General features: G+C 42.7%; 1 protein-coding gene across 1 annotated transcript in view; it reads right to left on the minus strand.

Annotated features, from left to right (window-relative positions):
• lrp4 (low density lipoprotein receptor-related protein 4) overlaps positions 1-27,525 on the minus strand; it is a 130,988-nt gene that overhangs the window by 53,242 nt on the left and 50,221 nt on the right. Inside the window, exon 2 of the mRNA XM_069657494.1 lies at positions 21,473-21,619. Coding sequence (XP_069513595.1) covers positions 21,473-21,619 — 147 coding nt within the window. The remainder of the gene's footprint in view (positions 1-21,472; positions 21,620-27,525) is intronic.

Consider the following 27,525-nt stretch of genomic DNA (forward strand, 5'->3'; position numbering starts at 1 on the left):
TTAAAACTTTATTTTCAAAGCTGGTCACAACTTCTGTCAAGAACTGAACCACAGAGAAGAGAAGTTTTCTTCTGATCAAATATGCGTCTGTTTAATTAAGTTCTTTATGTGTGACCTGCTGCTGGTACAGACTTTGAACCTTTTATTCAGTTTCCCTCTGATTGCTCAGTCTTGCAAACTTACAGTAGTCATATCTTATCAAATTTACGACTGTCAAATACGCTTTTACAAGCTTGCTTTGGACAAAGTTTATTAGACTGTGGTTTAGTTTATGAGGTTCTGCATTAGGCCTTAATGTTGTCTTTGTTTGCTCGCCCTGATTTCAGTGTAGGCAGACAATCATCATGATGGTACAACAGCTGAGGTTCTGCAACAATACCCAAGCAGCCCTTGGTTTGATAGCTAACCTTGACAAATATAAAGATGTTTTTCTGCGCTTGACAACAGAAAGAAAAGCTCTTAATGGAAAATGTTCGAAACACAAGCAGCCACACAAAACTTTGTCTTCATAAAAAACAATCGAAAATTGACAAAAATGATCTGATCAAAAATCTTAATGCTATAAACTTGGGCTGAAAGATTTTGAAAAAGTACTAAATTGCGATTACTTTCACTTATATTGCTGTTTAAATATGGTTTGGGACATTAAAGGGAACGATCATTTTTACATTGTTATTCTCACTTTAATTGAAAAACATATGTAAATGATTATGGTGTGATCTTTGCAGGGATCTGTACCAAACAAAGATATGTGACACGTACGTCTGTGTATGACGTGTCGGCCAGAACATCTCTGCAGCACAATATTTAAATTGGTATTTTGACATTTCAACAAACATTGCACCTCCTGCGATTTGAAAATTACAGTAGGCCTTATTGTGCCTACAATAGCCCTACTATAAACAACCTCACTTTTAATACTGAACAGTATTTAATACTCGTTTTTAAGACATATTTGAGGTCCAACGGTTAATTAATGGTCGATTAATATCAAGCTGCCCATCAGTTGCAGATTACAACGAGCCATCTAGCACACATACATCACAATGGTATCGATAAATGTGCATTGTCCTCATGAATAAAGTCGAGGAAAAGCAGTTAACCGTTATTTGTCCGTCATCCTTTCAGCAGAAATACAGTTCACTTCTGTGGTTTCAGCTTCTGAAATAAGAATATTTACCCGTTTCCACTGTGACTGTGAGAGTACACGGTGTGTAGTTTTTGTGTACTGTTGTTGGGACTAAATAGGCTCGTGCTCTGGGAAGTTGTGAAAGCTCTAAAATCATGTCAAGTAAACGTCCCACACAATGATGAAGTCAGAGTTTGACAGACGCAGATTAAATGCAGGAGGGTTTATTCCCTGTCTGGTGTCAGCTGATCCAGGGAGCCTGAGCCCGATCCGGACCCACATGTCCGTCTCTCTCCCACCTTCTCACCCTGAGACCCAGAGAGCAGCACTGAGCTGGGCTCAGCGCATTCCTCCTTAACTTCATATCCGCTCTAAGTGCAGCTACTTGCTATCTAAGCAGAGCCCGAATGACTGGCCCTTTGTCATCCGTAGACAGAGCTAATTTAATTACAGGCCGGAGAGAGGGCCGGAGGGAGGAGGAGCGGAGGAGAGGGAGCGGTAACTCCTTATAGTGGACTCTCACCCGCCTGTCAATAGCAGATATGAAATATTGACCGAGCATCGCAGACTTTATGAAAAATGTATGACGTCACGCTGCGAGTTAACCAGCGAGGCAGACAGGCGGGCGAGTCGGGGCTCAGTGAGTGAATTAAGTGAGTGTGTGTGGGTTTGGGTGTGGCTCTGGTCTCCTGGGGAAGTAAAGCCCCACTGACCCACATACCCCTGCATGGATATTACATTATTCAGAGGGAAACACAAAGAGAGAGACGGAGAGACACAAGCTCACAGAACTCTCTTATTCCTCGATCTCTCTCTCTGTCACCCCTTCATTCTCCTCACCTTCTCATGAACCCTCCTTCAGTTGAAACCATGTGACCACCCTGCGGTCATGGCTCTATTAGCATGTATAATGCATTTCTACCAACAATTATCCAAACCATTCCATCGCTTCCTTTATTTTATTATTTATTTACTGACTTTCATCACATTTTAATAGAGTTGGGGAGCACAGACTATGATGAAAAACTTTCACATGGTGCATTCAAAGACGCTCAGGAAATCTGAGGTTTGAGAGTCAACATTCCCGTTATCTTTAAAGGTCCGGTGTGTAAGCAGCACGAGCTTGTAGGAGAACCTATGACTGCTCCAAACACACACAAAAACGGAAAAGGCCCACTCTAGAGCCGGACCTGAGTTAGTCCGTTCTATAGAAAGATGGTGGTGCAACACATTTTCAGTAGATTAATGATTTACAAAAACACATAATTGAATATTATCTTTCATTTCTGCCAATAAATCTCCCAAAATGTTACACGCTGGTCCTTAAAAACCAGGAACGACACGCATCGTTACCACAACGCTCAATTGTGCTCTCTAAATTTGATGTTCCAACAATATACAACCATCAGTTTTCTTGCTGACAGAGCAAATTTATGAAAACCACCCCTCCTACAGAATCATGAATCTAACTCTGTTGTTCTTGAGCTCAGTCTTCGTCTGATTCCAACTTTGATATCTTAAACAGCAGAAGAATTAGGAGCGTGCATCTCTTAAAAAAGCTTGTAGCAAACAAAATCATTAAATGGTAAATGGACTGTACTTATATAGCGCTTTTCTCATCTTCTGACCACTCACAGCTGCTTTTACACTACATGTCACATTCACACACATCCATACAATGATGGCAGAGGCTGCTACGTAAAGTGTCCAACTTTGCCACATTCACACATCGTTGGCTATGCCACCAGGAGCAATTTGGGGTTCAGGGTCTCGCCGAAGGACACTTCGACTTGTAGACTGAGGGAGCTGGGGATTGAACTCTATCACTGAGCCACAGCTGCCCCAGTTTAATCTTTTTATTTTTTACAAATATCTGCTGAAATGTCTTGTTTGATTCTAAAACATTTATCTTCTTCAATAAAAAAACGTACTGCCCGTTGTTTTGGATTTTAGACCATTGATTGAAACAGGGGGAGATGAACCCGGGGCCGTCGCATCCAGGACTGTAGTCTCTGTATATTAGACGTGCGATTTAACCGCTGAGCTAAACCTGCACCCATTTTCTGATATATAAACTGTACTACTATACTTTGGCTTTTTATGCCTTAATTTGAGAGAGAGGACAGTGGATGGTGGAAGAGAGAATGGGGATGACGCGCGGCAGGGGGCCGAGGGCAGGGGTTGAGGGCCGCCGCATCGCCTCTGTATATGGTCGCCGATTTAAGCGCTGAGCTAAACCAGCACCCCATTTTCTGATATTTTAATAGAACAAAAGAGTCATCCAGCAATATGGAAAACAATCTGCTGGGTAATAAATAATGAAAGTAACTTTAAATTTAAAGCCCTAAAGTTTAGAACACATTTTAAATCCCCAATAATTACATTTAAATTGTAAAATTAGTCAAGACTCACATTCCTATTAAAGCTTCGAAACTACTGCTGTGTTCCTGTAAATTTAAGGCTCAGCCATCACAGTTTCCTCCCAGCTGAGATGATTCACAGGAGGATAAATCTAAGCCGAAATAAAAACAGGTTTGAGTTCAATATTTGCCAGAGCTGCTTCACTAAGCTGTCAGCAGCGTCCTCACACCGTCTGGAATTCTTCTCTCTTTGTCAAACTGGAGCAGTTTGATGAATCTCTGACCGGGCGTCAGCAGATTTACGGCCTCGACCAACAACGGGGGAAAAATGCTGCTTCTCAACATTTCAATAAATAATTCAGCTTATCTGGAGAGAAAGTGAGCTGAGTGTTAACGCGCACACACACAAACACACACACACACACGCAGACATAAGCAAACCGTCACAGCTACACAGGCTAAACAAACACACACTCGTCCACCGTGCAGAATTGTTTAAGAACACAAATTGGCGGAGAGGCAAAATGTATGCAAATAAATACCCACACACACACACACACACGGACACGCAGCATGTGGGGCCTGTATGCTGGTATCAGGTGGATCAGCAGGGAGCATGCTGGGTAGGTTGATGAGGTCTCCGGGCGCTTTGATCCCTCTTATCAGACAGATTCTGCTCAGCTCAGCGCTGCTCTTCTTACTGCCACTGCATTCCTCTGGAGCTCATACACTAAGACACACACACACACACACACACACACACACACACAAACTAGAGCCTTCCTAACTTTAACTTCGCTCCCTGTTGTTTGTTGCTCTCCAGGAATCATTATAAGATATATTGTGTGCACCTCCTTTCACTCCACCTGCATCACTCCTACAGTTCCCATAATGCTTTTCAACATCAAAAGAAAAAGCGGGGCGCTCACAATGAATTATCTGACAACAATATTAATGATGTATATACTCTAACTAAGAGTGCTGACAGGAATATGCCACAGCAGAACCACATCAAAGACGGTGTTACATTTCACAAGCCTGTGACAGATGCACAACACATTGCATTCTGGTCCATTTCCTGCTCCTGTGGCGCTCAATTAATTATGAAATATTGTCACATCCTCTCAGGCATACTCACGCTACAGCTGGAGTTGAAACACGTGCCTCTTATTTTGAAAATGTTTTGGAAATTTGCATCAAACTTGCTAAAGCCTAAGTACTTGTTTGACATCACAACCCAGAATGATCTTTTCACAGCGAAACAATGAGACACTTTTTAACTTTCTTTTCAAACAGTCAGACTAATCTGTTTGTAGAAGTTGCTCTCACACTACCACTAAGGTGCCTCTGTGTTTGCTTTTGATCACAGGCGTCTCTTTACGTCAAACATGGAGACAAAGAATGAAATAAGGATCTTCAGCTCAGCACAATAGTTTCCAGTAGAGAGAGAGAGAGGGGTGATCTGGAGGTGAAACGACCTGTTTGTAATGAAAGACAAAACCATTATTAAAGCTCCTGCGATTAAATATTTTGTTAGACTTGCAGACTCCTCTACCCTGCTGTGAGGTTTCTGCCTCCGACCCAATATCCTGGAACTACTGATGGAGTATCTTTGGTGACTTTGGATTACCCAGAGTTATACGAACACAGCTTGTGGGAGAGAAGGCGCTGTATCCAGCTACTTTAGATTTAATCTTAGTCTTTAGATGAAAATGCTTATTAATTTTAGTCTTTTTAACTCTGTATAGTTTTAGTCAATTCAAAACATTTTAGTCCAGTTTTAGTCAATAACAAGTCAGCACATTTTAGTCAGAACTTTTACTCTCTTTAAACTAAATCAGTCAGCCATACAAGTATCACAAAATGGTATCAAGGTGACAGGTTGTACGAAGTGTTTGAATCTGTAAAATAATTTCCCTCTCTTAACACTTTTACTTCTGTAATATTCCTTACCTTGGATAATCTAGCCTGGACTCTCCCACAGAGTCTTCCCACCTAATTTGTATCCCCAGGGCGTCTCTCCGTCTCCCTTTACTACAGGGCATTGCGTTAAAAAATAAGGTGTGTCCATCTGTTGTTTTGCGTGGATGCCGTCACGTTGTTGTCAAGCTGCTGCTGTGGCACATGATCACCTGTATGGCTGGGTTGGATTCAGGGGGATCTGCACACACCCCGCAACCAATTCAACCAGTTACAGGAATGCATTGCTCGTATTTTGACGGATCCCGAAACGTGTCGTAAAGATCTATTTTCAGCTCGACAACCTTTTGTCTTCGTCACAGAAAGAAGGTCGTTGACGTACATTTATCATCATAATTTTCGTTAAAGTAGTTAACACTGCTTTAAGGACCACAAGTCCATTCACCTTCATAGGACTGTTTACTACAAAGTTGGAGTGTCTTCTGCTCTAACAAGGCAATCATCACAGCAGTCCTCGGTTAACAAGATCTTCTTGCATTAAGAACCCGTAAACAACAAGAAGAAATGGGCAGAAAACAAACAGCCTGTTGATTTGGTGGCTGAATACTTTAACCCCCTCCTTTAAAGTCAAAAGAAAGCTTGTAAAACTTAAATTCTCACAATTTTGTATTGTGAACTTTGTGTGCATGCATGAGTGTATTATAATATACCTAATTAAAAGTGAAAGACATGAGCCTCTTTGGTTTGGTGTTTTATTGACTGTAAGTGGATCTAAGATTATGAATGTCCTACTTGCCTTTGCTCGTGTGTGTGTGTGTGTGTGTGTGTCCTGTCTGCAGAAGATGTATGTGTGCCTCTTTAAGTGGCCTTGAGCAGCAGAGTTAATGGCCTCCCTTTTACTACAGAGCAGCTGAATCAAGTGGCTCTAATGGGACCAATATATCTGCCTAAACGCAGCTTATCACACCGGCCCAACGGATGAGAGGACGGACACACGAGAGGGAGAGAGCGGGGATTGAAAAACAGATGTGGACTCCAGAGAGAGGAGCCCCAGCCTACTGAGGAGATTTCATCTGAGGAGCTTTAATAAGGGTTTTCTATTTCAGTCCAAAACAGGTCGGTTCACCTCCGGATTACTGTCGTCTCCACTGGAAACAGTTACTCACAGGGGTGATCTGATGGTTTGTGTCACTTTTTATCATTTTGAATCCAAGTTTGAAATTACGCAGCCATTAGACACACAAATATCAACGTATACAGCCAGGGTGGTTCCAGTACAAGTTCTTAAAATGGACCTTAAAAGCAGAACTAACTGAATCCTCGCACCATCTCTTTTTCTTCCTCTTTCATTCTGGACTCCAAATTATTCATGTTCTTGCATGCGATGCAATTCTCCTTTGAGACGACAGAATTAGTTTCCCTTCATTTTCTGGTTTTCTTTTCACTTCTCTCACGCGTCCTCTGTCCTGTTTTCTTCTTTCCCTGCAGACTCCAAAGAAGACGGTTTTTTTTCCAATTTGCCAAACCAAAGCAGGTGGCGAAAAAACACATTTCTAACAGGAGATCTGATTATATCAGGAGGCATCGAAGTGGATGAATAACTGTCCAATTTGTTCAGCAAAGCAGACAATGTTTGTCACTTATGCAGTTCCCCATCATAACATGGTGGAATGAATCCGTGCAGGATATTTTAATAGCTTGTAAGGCCTGAAAATGGAGTATTTTTCAGAATTAAGAAGTATCTCCCCTCTCCTGCCCCAACACCATCATCCAACTCCATCTAATCCCCTCTGCCCCTCTCATCCATGTCCGTCTCTCCTCCTCTACTCACTCTTTATTTTCCTCGCATAGCCGGTCCCGACAGAGGCTACTTATCTGATTCTGGGCAGCTCTGGTCGGTAGCCAGCGCATATTTTAGCCCGTCAGAGCGGAGTGGTGCTGCCAGCAAAGTTTTTCTTGGCAACGCGTCCGGCGGCGGCCTGTGTGATGGGCTCTCTCCATCCTCCTCCACCTCTGCAGTAAACAGACCTCCCGCCTCTCACCGACCGCAACGCCACTCTGCTTCGACAGGCCCATCGAAAAACTCAGAATTATGTTGATGTCAAATAAAAGCTTTCTTACATAATATCGTACATGTATCCCTGTGTAAGTATTTTAATGGAGCAGTTGGTTAAAGTGGAGCCAATATGACCTACCTTCCTTTTGGATAGCTATAAAGTTATTCTTACTTTCACAATCTGATCATAGGATTTTGAGTTCTTCCAATTATAAATATTTCACTCTGACTTTAGGCGACTTTAAGGATCAAGTTCCATAAAAACTAATTCTTAAACACATTAAAATGACACTTAAACTGCAGGGAGTAAAAAGCTTGTACTGAATGAGTGTAACACTTGCGATGACACCATCGTCTCAAGACATTTTCGCATCCATCACGGCAGATTAATGCAGAAATATTTGCTTGTTGCTATGACAAATCTCTGCCGAGTGCTCGACACTAACACACTCGAGTGCTGTCATCCAGAGAACACACACGTCTTCCTCTTAAGAGCCTGAATGACAGGAAATACTCGAACGCAGTCTAATGATGACATTTAGAGACTATTGTGATTATCTGCCGAAGGCCGAATGAAGCAATAATGTCTCTAATGTTGCCTAATAGGCCTGTTCTTTGGACACCCACGTGCAGCAGGTCAAATCCAACCGTTTTATTCAACTACTTCACAGTTTAGTGGACATGGATGAAAAGGTATGAAACAGCACAAGAGGATCGGGACGAATAAGAGGGATTGAAGAAGAAGAGTTTCAGAAGAGGCAAACGGGCAACATTGCGTCAGAATGATGAAATAACTGGGGAAAACCATGCGGAGAATGCAAATTAACTCTGTAAATTGAGAATAATTGTAATATTAATGTGGGACTTAAGACATCCAGAGTCATTATAGCTACCAGTACAGGTTTGGCCCATCCATGGAACCACAGCAAAGGATCATTAAACCATAAATACACCCTTTATTAGGGATGCACTGATGCATCGGCTGAACATCGGAATCTGCCGATATCGGCCGTGTTGACAGACGTCAGCCCATCGGCAAATAAGGTGGCATGTGCCGATGACAGTAGCCGATGTTTTTAGTATTTTAGTAAATTTAATTGTAACATAAAAGTATTTATGTTTTCAGAAAGATTTTTGTTAGCTTATGAAAGCACTGAAACATGTTTGAACTCTGACCTGGTGATTCTAAAACAGGCTGAAGAGGCTTTTCAGGCAGTTATATTTTGAAAGAAGATTATTTTTATGTGAAAGTGTGATGACGTGCCTGAATACATTTATCTTTTATAATTAAAAGTAATGTTGGCCCCTTGTCCAGGCGAGGGCATTAATAATTACAAATATTGCAGTTATTGAAAAAAACCTCCGTATCGGCCCTGATTTTCTCCATCAGTGCATCCCAACCCTTTATAACTCCACACCTTTCTTTTTTATACCTGTGTAATTTGTGTCCTAATCATACACTTTATAAAAGAGCAAAAGGAATCATCTTGGGTTCCAAAAGTTTGGCCAATGCCAGCAGGGTGAGACTCCACTGGTTGCAAGAAAACTGTCTGACTGCATAGACTTCTACAAGAAATTAGTTCTCACTAGATTAATACCTCAGTAAAGATTCACTCAGTAACTGTGAATTTAACCTTCATGTCTTCTTCAAATAGCCGTGATGTTCATTCAGAAAATGATGGTCCTAGTAGTGTAAAAAGAGAGGATAAAGCAGGGTAGGCTTTAGGGTGGCTCTACCTGTAATTGACACTGTGCTACCACTGCCACCTGTCAACCAGGATAGAGGTGTAGCTATAGCAATGTGTATTCACCCTCTCATACAAATATTGTCACTTCAAGTGCCACAAACTCGAGGATTCAAAATGGTAGTCTACGCACCAATGGGTGATGTCATGGAGGCTACATACACTGCTTATATACAAGTCTATCTATGTGCCTGATTGAGCCTCTAGATTAAATGTCTTAATCACAAAAATCAACAGGCTTAGGGGGGAGATAAGGGACATTCATATCAGATTATTCCATAAACTGCCCAACGGTAATCAAGCTATCGTTCTCTGGATCAAAGAGACCGTCGCTGAGCCACCAACAAGACAATAAAAAGACTGCCCGTCAGCATAGTTCTGATTGTATTAAATAGGCCAATGTGAGCAGAGCTCAAGCAGGTAAAAAACATGCACACACACGTGCACTTTGGCACACTAAAAACTGATTCAACCAAAGCCAACACAGCTGCGGTTGTCTGTCTGGTTATGTGACTTTAGGCGAATGTGTTTGTCTGCTTCAGACATTTGCAATGTCAACAGTGAACCTGCGCTCTAATTGTGAGGGAGAAGATCAACAAGTCACTTAATGTCCCGGAGGCTGAATCCTTTATTTTAAAAGCTTAAACGCAAATCAAATTACAAGCCAGCAAGTTGATTAAATAACAACACAAACTCAAACCAAGGCCTCGCAACCGTGCTAATTCAACGGGGCTTATCATCAACCACAAGTTAATTTCTTTGTCTTTTTAAAATGTCTAGGGCTGCGACTCACACACACCTATAAATCTTTTTTTAATTAGTCAATTAATTATTCAGCCTTAAAAACGAAATATCAAACAATGACAAGAGCATACCACAAGTTCTCAGAGCCCGGTGGCGATGTCTGCAATCTGTTTATTTTGTCTGGCTGTCAAAAAACCCAAATGAAATATTACAGGTACATGATTATAAATAACAGTGATATGAAATGAAGAATACCAATGTAAAGTGCTGGACACACTCATCCCCACAGCAGTTAGCAGGTGATTGATTCTTACAGGGAGAGCGTATCATATCTTGCTGCCAATTTCTTCACATAAATCACAAAGAATTATTCATTCAGCCTCTTCCTTGATGTTGGGCACGAACCCAAAATGCAACAGCTGTATGTGTTTGGCAGTCAGATATATCTGCTCGCAATTACGAAATGGTCACATGATGGCGATAAAAAGACACATTAACTAGATGCAGACATCTCGCTGCATCGCTTTCTTGTTCAGTGTAAAATAATGAGGGACTCTAAGTTCGGGTCAACTTGGCGGCCCTTGTCTGGCCAGCATGTGCATTGATAGAACAAACGCAACTTTTTATACTCAAGTTTCTTGAAACTTTGTAAACCTGTTTTTGTTCTGCTTATACGTCGAGTTTATAAGAGACTTAGACTTAGACTTAGACTCAACTTTATTGATCCCTTTGGGATGACTCCCTCTGGGAAATTCAGTCTCCAGCAGCTTATACAGTACAATACAATAGGAAAGAATCAGCACACAGAGGGTAAAAAATAAAGATCAAAATATATATATCTATCTATATAGATATATATATAAAAAGTACAAAATTAGATAACAAAATATATAAAATATACACTCTTAGAAAATATACAAGTAAACAGTGGGTATATAGGGTGGGTACAAGTATTCTCTAAAGAAAAATCTGCTGCTTCATTTTAACTGGCTTACTTATGACTCAGTGAGATTTTGTTGGGGAGATTGTTAACAGCACTGACAGGCTGTTTTAGGTCATGTAGAGGCGTCAGAAGGGTTGTGACGGTAACCGCAATACTGCGGATATGTGTCGGCAACCACCGGATGGACCAAGTAACCTCCATCACCGCTTTTTTTTTTTTTTTTTTTTAAACGTAGATCCAGCAGACGATTCAACGGCATATTCTCGTCGTATTTGGGATTCTGTACCACTCTGAGCCGTTGCATGCAGCGATCAATGTCCTTGACTAGAAACGGTAGTGTTTCACTCCAGCTGGGCCATTCCTTTCAGAGGGAGGGGCGCAATGCACGCTGGGTGTTGTAGGAATGCAGAATGGGTGAAACAACAAGCTGTTTGTACAACTTTCTCCACAGCTATGGCGCCAAGTTCAAATATTATTGCTTCTATCGATTACAGAGAACACCAGCTTTGACTTGGCAGTGGCTTTTTCCAGGGGCGAATTGCTCCTTAAAGAACTCTTCAAAAAAGGTTGAAAGAGCCTAACTGAGTTTAACTGTCATTGATCCTAAGACACTTACAGTGTTAACTGCGTCGGCTCCCAGTGCAGAGTTGCCTTAGCAATGCACTGTTTTGCTGATGACACATTCAAGGAGGAATACCTTGTATCGTGAACAAAGCGTTGGGTAAAATCCAGTTTCCCTTGCAACTGTCAAAACAGGGAAGCAAATGACTGCTGTCTTAATAAGGTCAGCAGAGCCCTGCCACAGAGGAGTATAAACGCCGGTGCTGCTTCTCCGTGGCCTCGTTCCTTCAAGTTAATGCTGACGGCAGATAATGGTAGGAGTGAAAAATGGTGGTAAGATGAGGAGAGAAAAAATAACTTCCAAGATGAAGCACACCATCACGTCTTCCCTGAAACACTTGTTTTTACAGCATGCTCTCGAAATATAGAAATATAAAGGGCTTAAACAATGTTCCACAACACCTTTTAACCTTAACCCATCAACTCTGCTTGTTACTAACACACGGTACATATTTATAACCTGCTCAAACAAGTTTGTAAGAAGGCCCCAGACCAGCAAGCTCTTTGTCTCTCCTTGTATTTCTGTCTCTTTCTCTGCCCTCAATCAGCCTCTAATCATGTCCTCTTCTGTGTGAACAAGTGTGCTCGCCTCATTTACCGAGCAGGGAGTAAATATTTAGGAAGGAGGAGGAGGAGAGGACAGAGCAGGCATTGGACTGGAGGAGAATGGAGAAAGAGAAGAGGAGGATTATGCTAATGTGTCCAAACAACTCGGGGTCATATCCTGAAACAAGGAGAGGTGAAAGGAAAAGCAACAAGACGAGAAGAAAGAGACAGGAAAGCTAAGTGCAGGAACAAACTCAACCACATAGTGGGAAATAAATGAGAAAGTCTTGTGTAAAAAAAGAGAGGGAGTCGGGATGCAGGTTTCCTGCAGTCAGAGGGCAAAGAGAAGAAGGATGCAGAGAGAGGGAGGTACAGATGAAGGGATAGAGGGAGAAATTGACACATAGAGAAGGAGGGGATGGGGTCCTAATCTTCTCCGCTCCTGCTTTCGGATCGGCTGAGCTCCCGCAGTCACAGCTGCTCTCTGATTGGCTAAAACTGCAAAGAGTGGCAGATTAAAGTACGGAGGGGGTATTTCTTATTTTTTGGTGGTTGATGTGGGAGAGAGTTTGTATCAATGCCCTTGTGAGAGCGAGTTTGAGTTTTTTGACATTTAGAGCAAGGGCACTGTGACCGTTTATACTCGGTATGTTCAGTACTAGTTTCAAGTTTGATCTTGGGTTAAGATCAGACTGCTTTTATTAAGCTCGAGACATATTTGAAGACTTTGAAAGGCAAAAATCACTTTGTATATTTGATAGAACCAAACTCACACACTTTTATCTGGAGAGTTGTCTGCGTTCAGATTTATATTGCTAAAAGCTTAAATGATCAGATTCCTGTCAAAAATGTCGTATTTGAGGACCTGTCCCACTTTTGTAGGTCAGCTAACAAGTTAGCTCGATAGATAATAAGCTTCAGACTTCAAGACCAGCTCAGTCATGTTTTAAGACATATCATTTCCTTTGAGAAAACCTCGTAAATACAAACAGATACTTTCTGCCAGTACAGTTTTCCCTGTTGCCATAGGTTACACATAATGATATGCATAGCATCGCCCCGTCCATTAACGGGATTGGCTCCTTAGGTTTGTGACGTCTCAAACCTGCCAATCTGAAAACGTGTTGTTCAGCCTGTCCTTGGTACACTGCAGTTTAAAAGCAGACAGGCCCAGCCATGGAGATGACTGCTGATGTTGTCCCTGATGTGTCTTGTAGCACATGAAGACCACATGGAGATGTTTACAAGATTAAACACTGGATTTTCTTCGTTTCAGGGCAAGAAATCAGGACAACTGCCTTTAAAGGACTTTAATAGAAAACATTAATGTAAGAGTGACGCTAGCTTCTAACTGAACGTGTGAGGTTATTTCCAACTTGGAAGTCACGTTCTTGACATTCTGTTGCTTTAGAACAAGAATAACTAACTTTGCCTTGTTCCCTTTCCAGATACAGTGACTGTTTCTTGCATTTGAACTTCATTTTAAGATACAATAAATTATCTTAAAAAAAGAATATACATGGAGTTCAGAATAAAGTAACTTCCACAGGCTTCAAACTTTTTCTAAAATGTCAGCATGGGTGAGAATTCATGAGCCTCAGTTCAAATGGATTCTTCTCATAAATATGGTAAATATAAAGCCACCAGGAGGCCCTGCTATTCCTGACAGAAATCCTGAAATGCATCCAATCGAGGGTCCTCACAAGAGTGCAAGTGTGTATGTACCTGTGAGCGTGTGTATCTGAGTGTGAAGTACACACCAGTTCCCCAAACCTCACAGACCCGTGTGAGCCGACGGCAGAGGAAACCAAACATCATGCAGCGCCTTCAATCACGCACAACAGAGATTTTCCTCTTCCATTTCATCTCACATCCACCCCAACAGCAAATACACACACACACACACACACACACACACACACACACACTCCATCACATCTATCTCCTCTGCAGCCTTGTGTTCTCACTCTGGCCGAGAGCATTTACTCTTTCACAACCTCTGCCGCTTTCAACTCAGCAGGACTCCGGCAGTGTGCGCCTGCATCTGCAAGTGTGTTTGTGTGCGTGTGTGTGTGTGTGTGTGTGTGTGTGCGTCATGTCCTGCTTACTTCAATGTAAGTGAAATGCAGGGAGAGAAATAACTCTAAGGATTACCCAAAACTGCGAGGGAGGAGGAGAAGGTGGGAGGAGACGGATGGTGAAATAGCTGAAAATGTAGAAGTCTTCCAAGGTTATCTTATCTTATCGGCTGTGTGTGGGTGTGTGTGTGAGAGTGTGTGTGTGTGTGTGTGTGTTATTGTTGTTGCGGACATTCAGCTTCGGTGTGTCATCATAAATTGTATTGCCCTGAACTGGGAGGAGAGATCAGGAAATTGGGAGCAAGATAAGATACGAGAGAAGACAAAAACACAAGTCGGACTCAATTAGAGCGCTGGCCTTGTCAGGCGCAGGGCAGAGTTTAGAAGATGGTGTGCAAAGGAAAGTACTGTTGCTGGTGCATCGTGGACAGACTTGCTTTAACTTGTATTATATTTGTGGACCTTTAGCATTTAAGAAACCAAACCACCTCACACTTGGAACACTCTTGGGCTTTACCCAACTCATAATGTTGTATTTGATTTGGTTGCTCAATACGAAGCAGAAACTATTTGTCCCTCTTTATTTCAGTTCAGCTCCAAAACTAACTTCCACATCAGCCTATGTGAGTCTCATGTTTTACCTGTAAGTCCTGCATTTGTCAGACTCTTCCATAAGGGCTAAATCAGACAGGCCTTAAAGAATGTACAGCCGACTAGTTTCACGAGTGTTTCAAGTCATGTCACCGTTATTTTGAATTATATAAAGGACCGCATAAAGCAGTGGTTCCCAAAGATCGCTGGGGGTGCGCAAGGCTTTATCTGCACTGAGAGTGTCAAGATTAGATTTGCACATGGTAAAAAAAAATCATTAAAAAAGCACTTACTTGATGATGGACTGTACTTATATAGTCTTTGCGACCACTCAAAGCTGCTTTAACACTCACTCATTCACCCATTCACACTCTGATGGCAGCGGCTGCTATGTAAAGTGCCCAACTGTCAATCAGTCATCACATTCATACCCGTTGGCTACGCCACCGTGAGCAATTTGGGGTTCAGTGTCTTGCCCAAGGACACTTTGAAATGGGGATCGAACCTCCGACCTTCCAATTGAAAGACGACCGCCTCTACCACTGAGCCACAGTGGTCCTCCTTCAAATATAGTAGCTACTTTGTAGGCCACACCTCTGTGGTCTACAGGCTGATTGATGTTCATTTTTGCCAGTAAAGATTTGGAATGAATCACTTCATTGTTTTGGTGTACATGTGTGCCGGCTAGGGGGGCGGAGCCTTTCTTAGATACAAGCAGGGGGGGCTCCAAGGAAAAAAGGTTGGGAACCACTGGTATAAAGGACTGAAGGAGATTGAGATAAAGTGAGCATTCCCCCGAGCCCAGCTGTAGAGCGTTGGAGAGACGATGTAACTGCCTTATTCAGAGAGACAGCGGCTTCAGCGAGTTCAGACTTTAAAGAGGGAAGCCTTCTGCATATAATGTTGCTTCTGGTAAAAAACCTTATGGATGATGGACACTGAAGGAATTCTAACAAAAAAAAACAAGCTAGAGGCAGGCTAAGGGGGCGGATCCCTCATGTTTGAATGACAAAATGAGTCAAGCGTTGACTGGATTTTTGTTTCATTCAAGACCTTTCAGTGTATCTGAAACCACAAAACAACATGCTCTAAAAAAATTCAGGCCGTAGTCGCCTACAAATTCTGTCAGTGATATTGGCCATATTGCTGCTGGACGTGGCGCTTTGGAGGTGTGAAAAAGGAGATGTAGGAGTGATGGCCAAAACTACAAAAATAACATCCAGTTTGTTCAAAGAAATATATTTCCTCTTGAAACTAAGATCTCTGAAAGGCTTATCAAACATTATTCCTGCTGAGGAAGGTCCAAGAAACACGGACTCTCTCAGCTTTAATGGAGGAGCTTCAGTTGGTTATGAAGACAGAGGTTTAAACACCGACCACGACGTGAAGCATGCATCTTCCTTTTTTCCCCCCGTCCTTGTCTTTTATTCGTCCACTTCAGTTTGCCTCCTCGACTGCACAGCCTTCAACACAAAGAACCACTGCTGCCATTTCCATAGGAACCAGATTCACAAAGGCAGAGCGTAACCTTCCTTCTCCTTACGAGGGTTTATAGTACGGAGCTGACTGCCAAGAGACAGACATAAACACATATACTCCTTTAATTGAGAAGCCCTTCATGCCTCTTATAGCTCATACATTTGGCTTGCAATCAAACATAGTAAAGTGTGTTATTCTGAGTGTGTGCCGTCCTGAGCCGTGCACGCCCCCCCAGCTCTGACAGCTGTATCAATGAAAAAAGGGGTGTTATTAATTTAATGAAACGTCTGTGAGTTATGCATTTGTTAATTTCATCAGGGCTAATTAGTGTCCTGTCCTTGAGATGTGTGACCCTGTAACGTGCTCTTGCTGCACTTTATCTACTGACATTTAAACAGAAATGCGACTGCAGATACCTGTATCATCTTCGGTTCAGACACAAAGATGAAATGAAATGATTGCCAACCTCGGTGTCGAATAAGTTCAGTTAAAATGAAGTGTGAGATTGTCAGACAGATGGGTGTAGCGTCTGCAGAGATGTGGGTGTCTGTACCAGGCTGTGAAGACGAACGTAGCCTGAGGGCAAGCTCTTGATTTACTGGTTGATCTTCCAACCCCCTGATGTACTCCGGATAATGGAACAGGATGAGATGCGTGTACACCTGCAGCCAAACGGAGTTTCATTCACAGGGTGCCTGGGCTCGCCTAAAGGCTGTTTTCAGATCCACTCGTGATGTGTTTAAAGAAATGAAGCCTCAGTATGTTGATAAAGCGAGGGTGCCAACGCAAAGGGCTTAAGGATGTTCGCCAAAGTTTTTCAACGTTGGTCAACTTTTGTTTGACTGTATCGTGATGCCATTTGGCAAGGTGCAATGATGGTTCAAATACCGTAAAATCCAGAATATAGGCAGAGTCGCGCTGGAATATAAGACGCAGTCTGTTTTGGGGGTATGCCAGACGGAAAAAAGGTTTTCTATAGCTATTTATTAATAGAAACGTGTATATAATTTATTACAACACTGTTTCAATTTATTAACACACATTTAAAACACACACATATCACAGCCTACCATCTGTTTTCGCCATGTCGAGTTTGCGATCCTGCTAGCTACTGGTGCTGTCGTTGAGCTCAGCCCACAGTAACGTTGATAGTTGTGGTGGTGGTGGTTGCACTTGCGATCATGTTGGCGCATGTTGTAGCTTTAGCTAGATTAAAGTGCCATCGTCTGGGTAAAATACACACAATAAAATATACTGATATATTGGTCAGACCGGTACATAGGTGTAAAGCCGCACCAGTGTGTGTTTTTACATGGCGCTCCGGCGTTCCTGAAGCAAAACATGTGCAAGGTGCAAACAAACAGCACATACTTCAAATACACAGACGGCGCTAAAGTAAAGTAAAGCTAAAGTTGATGCTAAAGTAGAGAATTACAAATCATAGGCAAAGTTCAGGAGTCCAATCGGTTTACTTACTTTCCAATAAACTGGAACAATTAAAGTAATGCATCCAGAAAAGTGAGACTGCACAGTGGTCATTTAGAAATGTCCAGCTCAGTGTAACAAATACATATTTGTACTTTAAAACGCTACCTTGGACTTCAAAGTACCTAGGTAGATAGTGGATCACCCAGCAAGAAAACCCCTCACCCCCGCCACTCCCCCTCTACCCAGTGTGGTCCGCTATAAACAGACAGATGTTACATGTGGGGTGAAGGGGAGAGCGGCCGGCTGTAAAGGCCATTTCCTCCTCACCATCACCCACCGGCAACTCCCATCGTGTAAGATAGAGTTCCTCCACTGACATTCACAACACCACATAATTCATCCTTTACTCACACACACACACACACGCCTGTACAAAGAGAATTCATGCATGCTCCTCTCCGCTCCCTCTTTGGTCTCAGTGCAGCTATGAAACTTTATACGGGGGAACACAAGCACAGGACACACACACTTACTTACTCACACAAAACAGCCACATCTGCACTACACCACTTCCAAGTGAATCCCACATCGTAATTGGACCAGAAGTTTACAGATTGCTTCATAGACACAATCGGCCACTGTGCCTGCGCTCCTATTCTCTGGAGTTTCACACACAAACACGCAGACGCACACATTCCTCCAGTTATCCAGGACAATTGCGCTCTCTCCGGGAAATTGTTAAATTGGTACAAATGATGAATACGTTAAAGTGTTCAAACAAAGTCGGGATGCCACAGACACTGCTGCAATTCTGCTGAAAGGACGTATTTATCTGCGTGTGAGCATTGTGGTATCACATTCTCACGGTCACACACACACGTCTGCTGATCCTGCTGAATTGTGGAAATCTCTCTCTCCACAACACCGAGGCATCGAGACCTCCATAAATTCAATTCCTCGCTACGTTTAGAAACCTGTCGTCTTCTACAGCCATAAAATTTCACTCCTCTGTTTTTACGATCGGACTCGCTTAATTCAATCAGCGTAATAGAAGCCGAGTCACGTGGGCTTTGGCTCTCCTCCGTGAACCACAAATACACCTCTCACTATGTTATCTATATCGAAGGGCCCTCAGTCGACACACACACAGTTTCATTTCCAACAGCAAACATCCTACAAGCTACCGGAAAATTCAGTGTGTAAGACGCACTTTTATCGCAAATCGTATCCCTGCGATTCCCACCCCAACTAGATGCACATAATTCATGTTTTTAGTTATTTCAAACTTCATATTAACCCGACACATTTCCCTGCTACCTGCTAAAAAAGAAGTTGATCTGTTTACTCCCAGTGTGAGATTGAATTTTTTAACCGTGAATGTTTGAACGAGCTGAGGCAGTGTAGCATTTGTGTGGGAAGAAATACTGAAGGGTACTATTGCTACTGCACTATTTAATGGCTGGCCATACAACAACATGAATAACTGTGGTATGAGCTATGTGTTTACAAAATTAGGTGGAGAGAGTCCAAGAGGAGTAGAGGATCGATCAGACAGTACTAATGGATTAGAGAGGTCCTGCTAAGATGCTCTGATATCTGTCAGCTGCCTCCGTGTGTCTCCTTAAATAAGTAACGCACGGCAGATCGATACACGGCGATCAGACTCGCTGAACATTCAACTGGCAAGAGATCAATACCACTTAGCATCTGTCTACCAACCTCCAACTAGCATAATGTGACAGAGGAAGACTGATGGAGGAAGAATATCCACACACACACACACACCTTTCAAAGAGGCTCAGTAGGTGTCAAACAAAAGGGCAGCATCTGCTCCTCTGCTCCGCGAGCGAGCTGGAAGAGGAAAAAGACGACTCTCTCATTGACATTTCACATCAATACACAGAAGTGCAAAAGAGGAGCGCTGAAGATCTCCTCCACTTGACAAACTGACATGCTCTGCAGGAAAATACTCCTGTCTGGCTCCGCTGCCAAGACTCCCCTCCAGCCAAACGCCGCCTTGTGCCAAAAGTCACTCAAGCATTTTTCTGCACGGGGCACGCACCACGCAGAGCGCCTCGTTCTGCTCCTGCATCAGAAATACTACCCCGCCTGGACCAGTGACCCATTCACTGTTTCACTGGGTGATGATGGGATCCATATGGGCCCAATTATATTTTTTCTTCTTACCATCGTAGACTGTTTGTGCAGGAAAACTCTGGCTGAGCACATTTGTACCTTTCTAGTAAAACCAAGAAGTCGTGCACTTACACAAATTAGCATTAGGGAGAGCAGCCAGCACAGCCACAGAGTCTTGCTGGAGGAAGTTGGATTTTTAAGCCTTGCCCAAAGGGACTAGTCAAAGAGAAGAATTGCTCAATTACTCTTTCCTACCACACTTGTCAAGCTGGTAAAATAAAGAAGTCTGACTTTTAGAATTACAAAAAAATATAAACCCATAAGCACAAATCAAGTAATCATATCAAAATGTTAAATGCAACAGTAGCAGACTTCAGAGGCTGGGTGTCCAACGTTTATACTGTTCTGCTTCTAACAACAGTGTTTCTGCAGCACTGAGCATACCGAAAGTGAATATCCAAAAGCTGGAAGGATTCTATTTTATTCATTGTTTGATCAGATAGTTTTCTTAAAAATTTCAGCCTGTTTTATTTGGACAAAGATCTTGTGCGGCCGATTGTGTTTATACAATATTTAAAATTCAGGACATTTGGCTCCTGCTGTGGAAGAAACTTCTCCTCTAATGAAAGAGAAACAGCTTTGACCAAAATCATGTTTATATTAATCAAGGCGAGTTATAAGAAAAGTAGCTTTTAGAAACCTCTAATTAAAACATGACAGATCACACACCAGTTTCATTTCCAGGTTTGTCTTACAATCTTTCAGACATGCAGAATTCTCTGTCTGACTTCATCTGCTACAAACCTCTCAATCGGAAGGTTCGATCCCTGACTGCTACCGCCACATGTCGAAGTGTCCTTAGGCAAGACACTGAACCCCAAATTGCTCCCGAAGGCATAGCCATCGGGTATGAATGTGTATAGATACTAATTGGAGATTGGCACTTAGGCCTTTTGCCATGAGTGTGTGAATGGGTGAATTGAGCTTTGAGTGGTCGGAAGACTAGAAAAGCGCTATTTAAGTACATTCCATTCACCATTTACAAATAGGGCAAGCATCCTTTTAGCTGGACGACAAAGACGAACTAAACTAATGTTGTGCTAAAGAAAACACCAAATTAAAGCATTTCCGAAACCTCCTTCGAGAAAACCAGACCCCGCCTCTGGCAATCCATTGAGCAGCTAACAGGAAATGGTAAACTATCGACTAAAAGTAAGAATATTTGCCTGTTACTCATTAAAATAATACAATTGGACATCTAGTAAAACCTGTTCTTCGTGTGAATCGATGTCACTGTCACAAGTTAACTTAAAGTCGTCTTCTCTTTAGAGTTATTATAGAAAATTGCCCAAAAATTAGGAAAACATGAGGATGCATTGTGTTTCTCGCTCTGTTTGGTTATATATGCAAAGAGCGCTGCACTGTTGAGCGCACACGAGCCAAAGAATCATCAGTTTCTCGCGGTCAGCCATGTGCTTTGTTTACATCTGGCATCATGCACCTGGAACGTTTGGAGGTCGGAATTTAGAAATGTCAAGTGGGAAATCCCAAACCTCAGTTTGAACTGGAACGCAACATAGGATTGAGAGACATGGATCGAGCAATTAAGTGCTTTGGCCTCGGTACCACCCATCTCAGGGAGATAGAAGCAAAGACAGAAGGAAAGAGGGTTTAAGGAAAAGGATTGTTAACTCACTGCATCCGTCCTCGTCGCTGTGGTCCCCGCAGTCGTTGTCTCCGTCACACTGCCACTGTGCCGGGATGCAGGTACACTCCCCGAATGCACTGACCGCACACGTGAAGTGGTTCTTCCCACACGAACACTCAGCGCTGCCCTGGACTGCTGCAAACACACAGAAAGAGAGATGTTATCAGAGATGGTAAGGTTGCATGAATTCTGTTAGTGGAAACTGTTTAGGCAAATGGTGATGAGATGTGCAGGTGGACACATCTCATTTAAAAACCACAACCTGCCTGTGAGATCAGATTCAGACAACAACACATTGAGCAGAGGAGGCGCAGGCCGACTGCAGGAGGCCGAGAAGGAGGAGTTTACTGTAACACACGTGACAGTCTGTGGTTCTGCGTTCTTCTAACCTTGTGACTTTTTGCTTTCTTGTTTTACTATGACACATTCTCCCTCCTTAACTACTCCCGACTTACCCCTCTGTATGTGTGACCAAATGTTCAGACAACCACAGCAACGTGTTGAAAAGTCTGCTTCGTGCTTGCTGTTAGCAAAATCTTGAAAAAAGTTCACTCTCGCCAACAAATTAAAATCCAGATTGCATTTTGCTCCTATCCAACCTTTTGCTTGCTCACTCTCTCCTTTCTGCTTTTCCTTCTGATGAAATCTACTAAACTTTGAGGCTGTTGTAAATGGACAGATGGGTAAAATTATAAGTCCGTTCTACATTTGAACTTTTTATTTCAAGCCTTTGTTAAAGTGTTTTTACAGAGCTAAGCCCATGTCCTTTCTGCTTGCATGACTTACTTTAACATTCAAGTTGTGTGAGTAAACACGTCCTGCCTGATGCCGTTTTTTAAAATGATAGTTCTGGGACAATTTCATTTAGCAGACGCTCCAAAGCGACGGACATCTGAGAATTAATACAACACAAACAACGATCAAGACGGGAGGGAACAAAGTGCCAACAAACAGCTTGTTTGGTGCTGACAGGCAGTGCACAGGGTGAAAAGACGCATCATCAACAAGGTCAACATAGTCATCATCATCATCAAGAATATCCTAATCAACATCAATAACATCCTCTATGTCATCGTCATCAATAGTATCAATCTCATTAAGGTCAGAGGTGTTCAAAAGAGCTGGGTCTTCAGCTTCTTCTTAAAGGTGAAAGGGACTCTGCGGACCGAATGGAGTTTGGTAGCTCCACCACCACCACTGATTGACAGTTGGGAACTTTACGTAGCAGCCTCTGCCATCAGTGTTTGAATGGGTGAATGTGACATATAGTGTAAAAGCAGCTTTGAGTGGTCGCAAAGACTAGAAAAGCGCTATACAAGTACAGTTTATTTACCATTGGCAGAGCGTAGTGTGTGGGAGGGAGTGTAGATCTGGATGAGGGCGTTCAGGTAGGCAGGAGCCGTTTTTGTTGCTGTTTTGTAAGCGAGCAACAGGGTTTTGAATTTGATGCGAGCGGCGACTGAGAGCCAGCGGAGGGATATGCACAGTGGAGTGACATGTGCTGTTTTGGGTTGGTTGAAGCCCAGTCGCGCTGCAGAGGTTTGAATGTGCATGCATGTGCCTTGCCAGTAGGGGGTTACAGTAGTCTCAAGTCATGTCTGGTCTCCAGAGAACAACGTGTGTTAAAGTGGCTTAAATGTGAACCCAGTCCGAGTCTTCAGCTCTACAAATGTATTATGTGTAAAAGTTAAAAATACAGACGTTCAGTTCAGTCTTGAATGCAGGCTGCGTTACTCATCGACTTTCATATGATGCTTTCCTGCTTTAGAAGGATAAAGAAATGAATGGCATTCTTCTGCCTTCTGCCATGCAGCTTCTCTGTCACTGCTCCAACATGCTTTGTACTGTAAACTAAAGCCTAACACAATCCATACAGCCACACACTGTGTCATCATGTAAAAATGAGACTTCACAAACCCTCTACCCTGTGGCTGCACAGCAGTGTTAGTGTGTAAGTGATTAATATGGTTTCAACTGGACATGTGTTGGCCTTCAAAGAGAGCAATAAACATGCCTGATCTAAGTATGAATGACTTTCATTAAATGAATATCTGCTGTCAGAGCATAAATATGTGTGCTGTATGTGTAGCAGAGAGACAGGATTACTACCATGACTACACAGCTGCGAAGCCTCAGGTAGTTTTAACTCGTCAGGGTGAGGAGGGTTTTATAAATCTGCAAACATTTGTTTCTAGCTGGGATCGTTCTTGATAAGAAGGACAAGTGTGTTTCAAAAGCAGCCAGCCCTGAAGGTTGTCTTTCCAAGTTGAGCTAAGTCTGTTACCGCCATCCACAAACTGTAGAGCGGGTTTTACTGCCCTCCCCTTAGACTCCCAGGTAGCACAGGATTCATGTCCTGTTTGATTTATAAGACATAACATTACCAGGAGAATACATATCAGGGATGGTATGTTGCTAATATTTATATAAAGAGCAGCTCTAGTCATGTTTTCAGACATATAAAATGCTCTGCTTGAAAAAATAAATTGTGTCTGATATGTTTTTTCTGCAAAATACATTTAATTATCTTGTAAAAATCCTCCCAAGGCATCGCCTCCTTCTGCCTCATTAAAAATTCCTCAAGTCCCCGCCCACTATGCACATTACCAACCGCCCCCTCCGTTGTGAAAGCAAAACACGCCTCTGCCATCGTTTAGCGGCAACTTGCTGAAACTTAACTGGCTTGAAATGTAGTAATTAGTAGCAGTAACGTCAGCAGTCAGTAGTGAGTTAGTAAAGATTACGCTGACCGTTGCTGGCTCGCGCATCGCCGAAGTGGTTGCCATAGGTTACACATAATGATATGCATAGCGTCACCCCGTCCATTAGCGGGACTGGCTCCTTAGTTTTGTGACGTCTCAAACCTGCCAATCTGAAAACGTGTTCAGCCTGTCCTCGGTGCACTGCAGTTTAAAAGCAGACAGGCCCAGCCATGGAGATGACTGCTGATGTTGTCCCTGATATGTCTTGTAGCACATGAGAAACACCACATGGAGATGTTTACAAGGTGAAACACTGGATTTGTGCTGGAGGGGGTCTTTGAAGTACATTTCTGGTGACCAAAATCTGATCGGGACCATGGTTGCACATTCATTCTTTAGAAGCTGAAAACATAGCTAACTGTCCCTTTAATGTGGCATCATTTTCTCACACTGTTTGCATACGTACACAGACAAACATAGTATCCAAAAGTACATAGTCAAACCCACAAACACACAGGGCCCATACGTCCGCTCCTTTACCACCAAAGCAGAGTGAAAAAACACAGTCACCACATTTTAGGACTCATCACAGCAAATCACATCCAGGAGAGGAAATAAATAAAGGTCTCCCATTTAGCGCTCACTTTGAAGCCCATTAATGACCATCTGTGTGTGTGTGCGCGTGTGTGTGTGTGTGTCTATTTTGCTGAAACTGGCCTGCCGCAACAAACCCAGAGTTTCTTGGAACCGTGCATGTGTGTACGTGTGCATGGAAGTGTGTGTTTGTGTGCGTGTGTGGTTCCTGGCCTCCTCACAAAGGCATCAGTCAACCCAGGAGGGCCTGGCAGAGAGAGCTCAGTAACCTTCAGATCCCTCCCACAGCACTAAATTAATGGCCTCTTTCTTTTCATTCCCTTCTCTCTCTCCTCATTCTTGTCTTTCCACCATCCCTTCTTCACACTTCCCCTTCAGCTGCCTCCCTTCTTTTCTCCTCTTCCTCGCTTTTTTCCTCTCCCCTCCCCTCGCTTCCAGAGGAAAATAGGGATGCCGTCATCCGGGTCTTCCCGTCTTTAAAGTTGCCTTTCTAATTTGCTTGCGCTGTTTGTAATTCCTGTAGTCCTTGGACCCCTGGGGGTGTTTCTTTTACCCTCACAGAGACAGACAGAACACGAACAGAGAGACAGGTACAGACTAAGGCCTGAAAATCCCCAACTAAGACTAATTCCTCCTTAGTACAACACGGATAGCTTACACTGCTGTGTTGTGAGCTGTACTGGATTTGTAACTTTAAGCATGTGTGTGTTTTAGTCCAATTTAGCTTTATGCAAACCCACACACACACACACACACACACACACACACACACACATACTTGAGTCTGTGAGCTGGAGCACAAGTTGTGTCAACATGAAGCCACATCACACAGTATGCATTTGTTGCATATGCTTTAAAAAGCAGAAGCCACTGGCTGCGACCACAGCTAAAGAAACTTACAGAGTTCAGTGGGAAGCCATTATACACACTGTACTGCACGTGCACAGACCTGAAACAGGGTGAGGCCAGATGAGAAAATATAGGAAGATGTGAGCCAGAGATTTGTCAACAATTACTATATTTGTATTTCTGACAAATTGATTAATCTTGTATCTTAAATTTAATGCCTCTCTTCGTCTTTCCAAAAGCTTAATATTTCAGCTTAGAATGACAAGATAATAAAAGTAGTACCGACGCTGTACAGACTGTGGCAACAGATTTCTTAGATAGGACAGTAAAGAATGTAATCTAATCTAGTGCTGGATTAATGAGTGAGCCAGTAGGGCTGTAATTGTCCAGAAACAGGCCAAATAATTTGCATTACAATGCAGGAGTTATGATTCAAAATATTGCCATACTGTAAACAATGCAATATGTTTATTTTCCCCAAATTGAGGGAACCGTGGTGGTATAAAGGGAACCATCATCGGAGCTACTTTTATTGATTCTGCCTTTGTATTTAGCACTGTTCCTCTAACATCCTACATCACTGCACTACTTTCTTTTTACAGTCTATGCAAAGGAATTAACAAAATAATCTTTGCATGTTAACTAATTATTGTTGTTTTTGGGCTGCACGGTGGTGCAGCTAGAAGGTTCCTAGCTCGAACCCCCGTTCGGACGACGTGGCCCTTTCTGTGTGGAGTTTGCATGTTCTCCCATGTTGTCAGCCCTGTAATTGACTGACGATCAGTCCAGGGTGTAACTCCGCCTCTCGCCCAATGACAGCAGGGATAGGCCTGAGCCCCCCCTCGACCCTGAACGGATAGTGTTTTTGAGAATTAAGACAGTATCATAAAACCTTGTATCCAAATCCAAAGTGAATCTTCTTTAACATCTATTGAACAGACCAATCTATTAGCTGATATTATCTTGAAGAGGATATTTCAGGTCGATCTGCACCGAAGTCACGAGTTAAATCTGTTTTGTCACAACATGAAAAAGCTTCACAGCTCATTTTAAGCATTTTAGATAAAACGCTCTTTAAGCATTTTCACACACTTAATCTAACACGATCAGTGTCACAACCTGAAGGTCAAGCCTGAAAGCTGATCTTGAAGGAAGCAAAGCACGATGGAGTTCAGATGCCTGACAAAGAGGAAGAAGGAAGAAGCTGTTCCTTAAATGCAACTAAAAATACCCTCATACTGGGGACAATATGGGACCTGCAAGACTTGCTGACTATTTCAGTATGATGTGGATGAGAAAATAATGTTTGTCATGAAACCCTAACCCTGGTCATCAAACATAAACAACTTTTGAACTTGGATAAAGGAAGCAGAAAGATCCAGATGTGATGAGACAACACACACATTCATAACAGAGGTAAGAAGAATGAGATCTGCTTTACACTGTGAGCTTTAACCTACTTAAGAAGTAAGGAGACAATCATCCCCACTCACTGGATTGTTATGTAAGGCTGCAGACAAACAAACACACACACACACACACACACACCACACAGCTGCAGCCAGGCATCGCAGCCCAACGCTTTCAAGAGCGCCGGCATGACAAGCCCGTGATGCATCACACAGATAAGCAGATCACATGCTGGGCTGTTTTGTAGGCACAGTGAATCAGTTGGAGCTGGAAGTGCAAGTTTAGCAACAAAACATCTTCCAATCTGTGTTTAAGTGGAGCAGCAGAGCAGAATCACCTGAGCTGTTCGTTTCCTTTTAAACGGCCGAAGAGCTGACACCGGTAAAATTCTCAACACAAGCATCGCAGGAACAGAATTCTGCCTGAGTACAGAATAACTACTCTGAACTTTTCTGATGCTATCATACTTCTTCTTGCTGACTTTCA

Source organism: Semicossyphus pulcher, unplaced genomic scaffold (assembly GCF_022749685.1).
Source record: "Semicossyphus pulcher isolate SPU_LCO1_2020_fin unplaced genomic scaffold, fSemPul1.0.p SCAF_1, whole genome shotgun sequence".
NCBI lineage: Eukaryota > Metazoa > Chordata > Actinopteri > Labriformes > Labridae > Semicossyphus > Semicossyphus pulcher.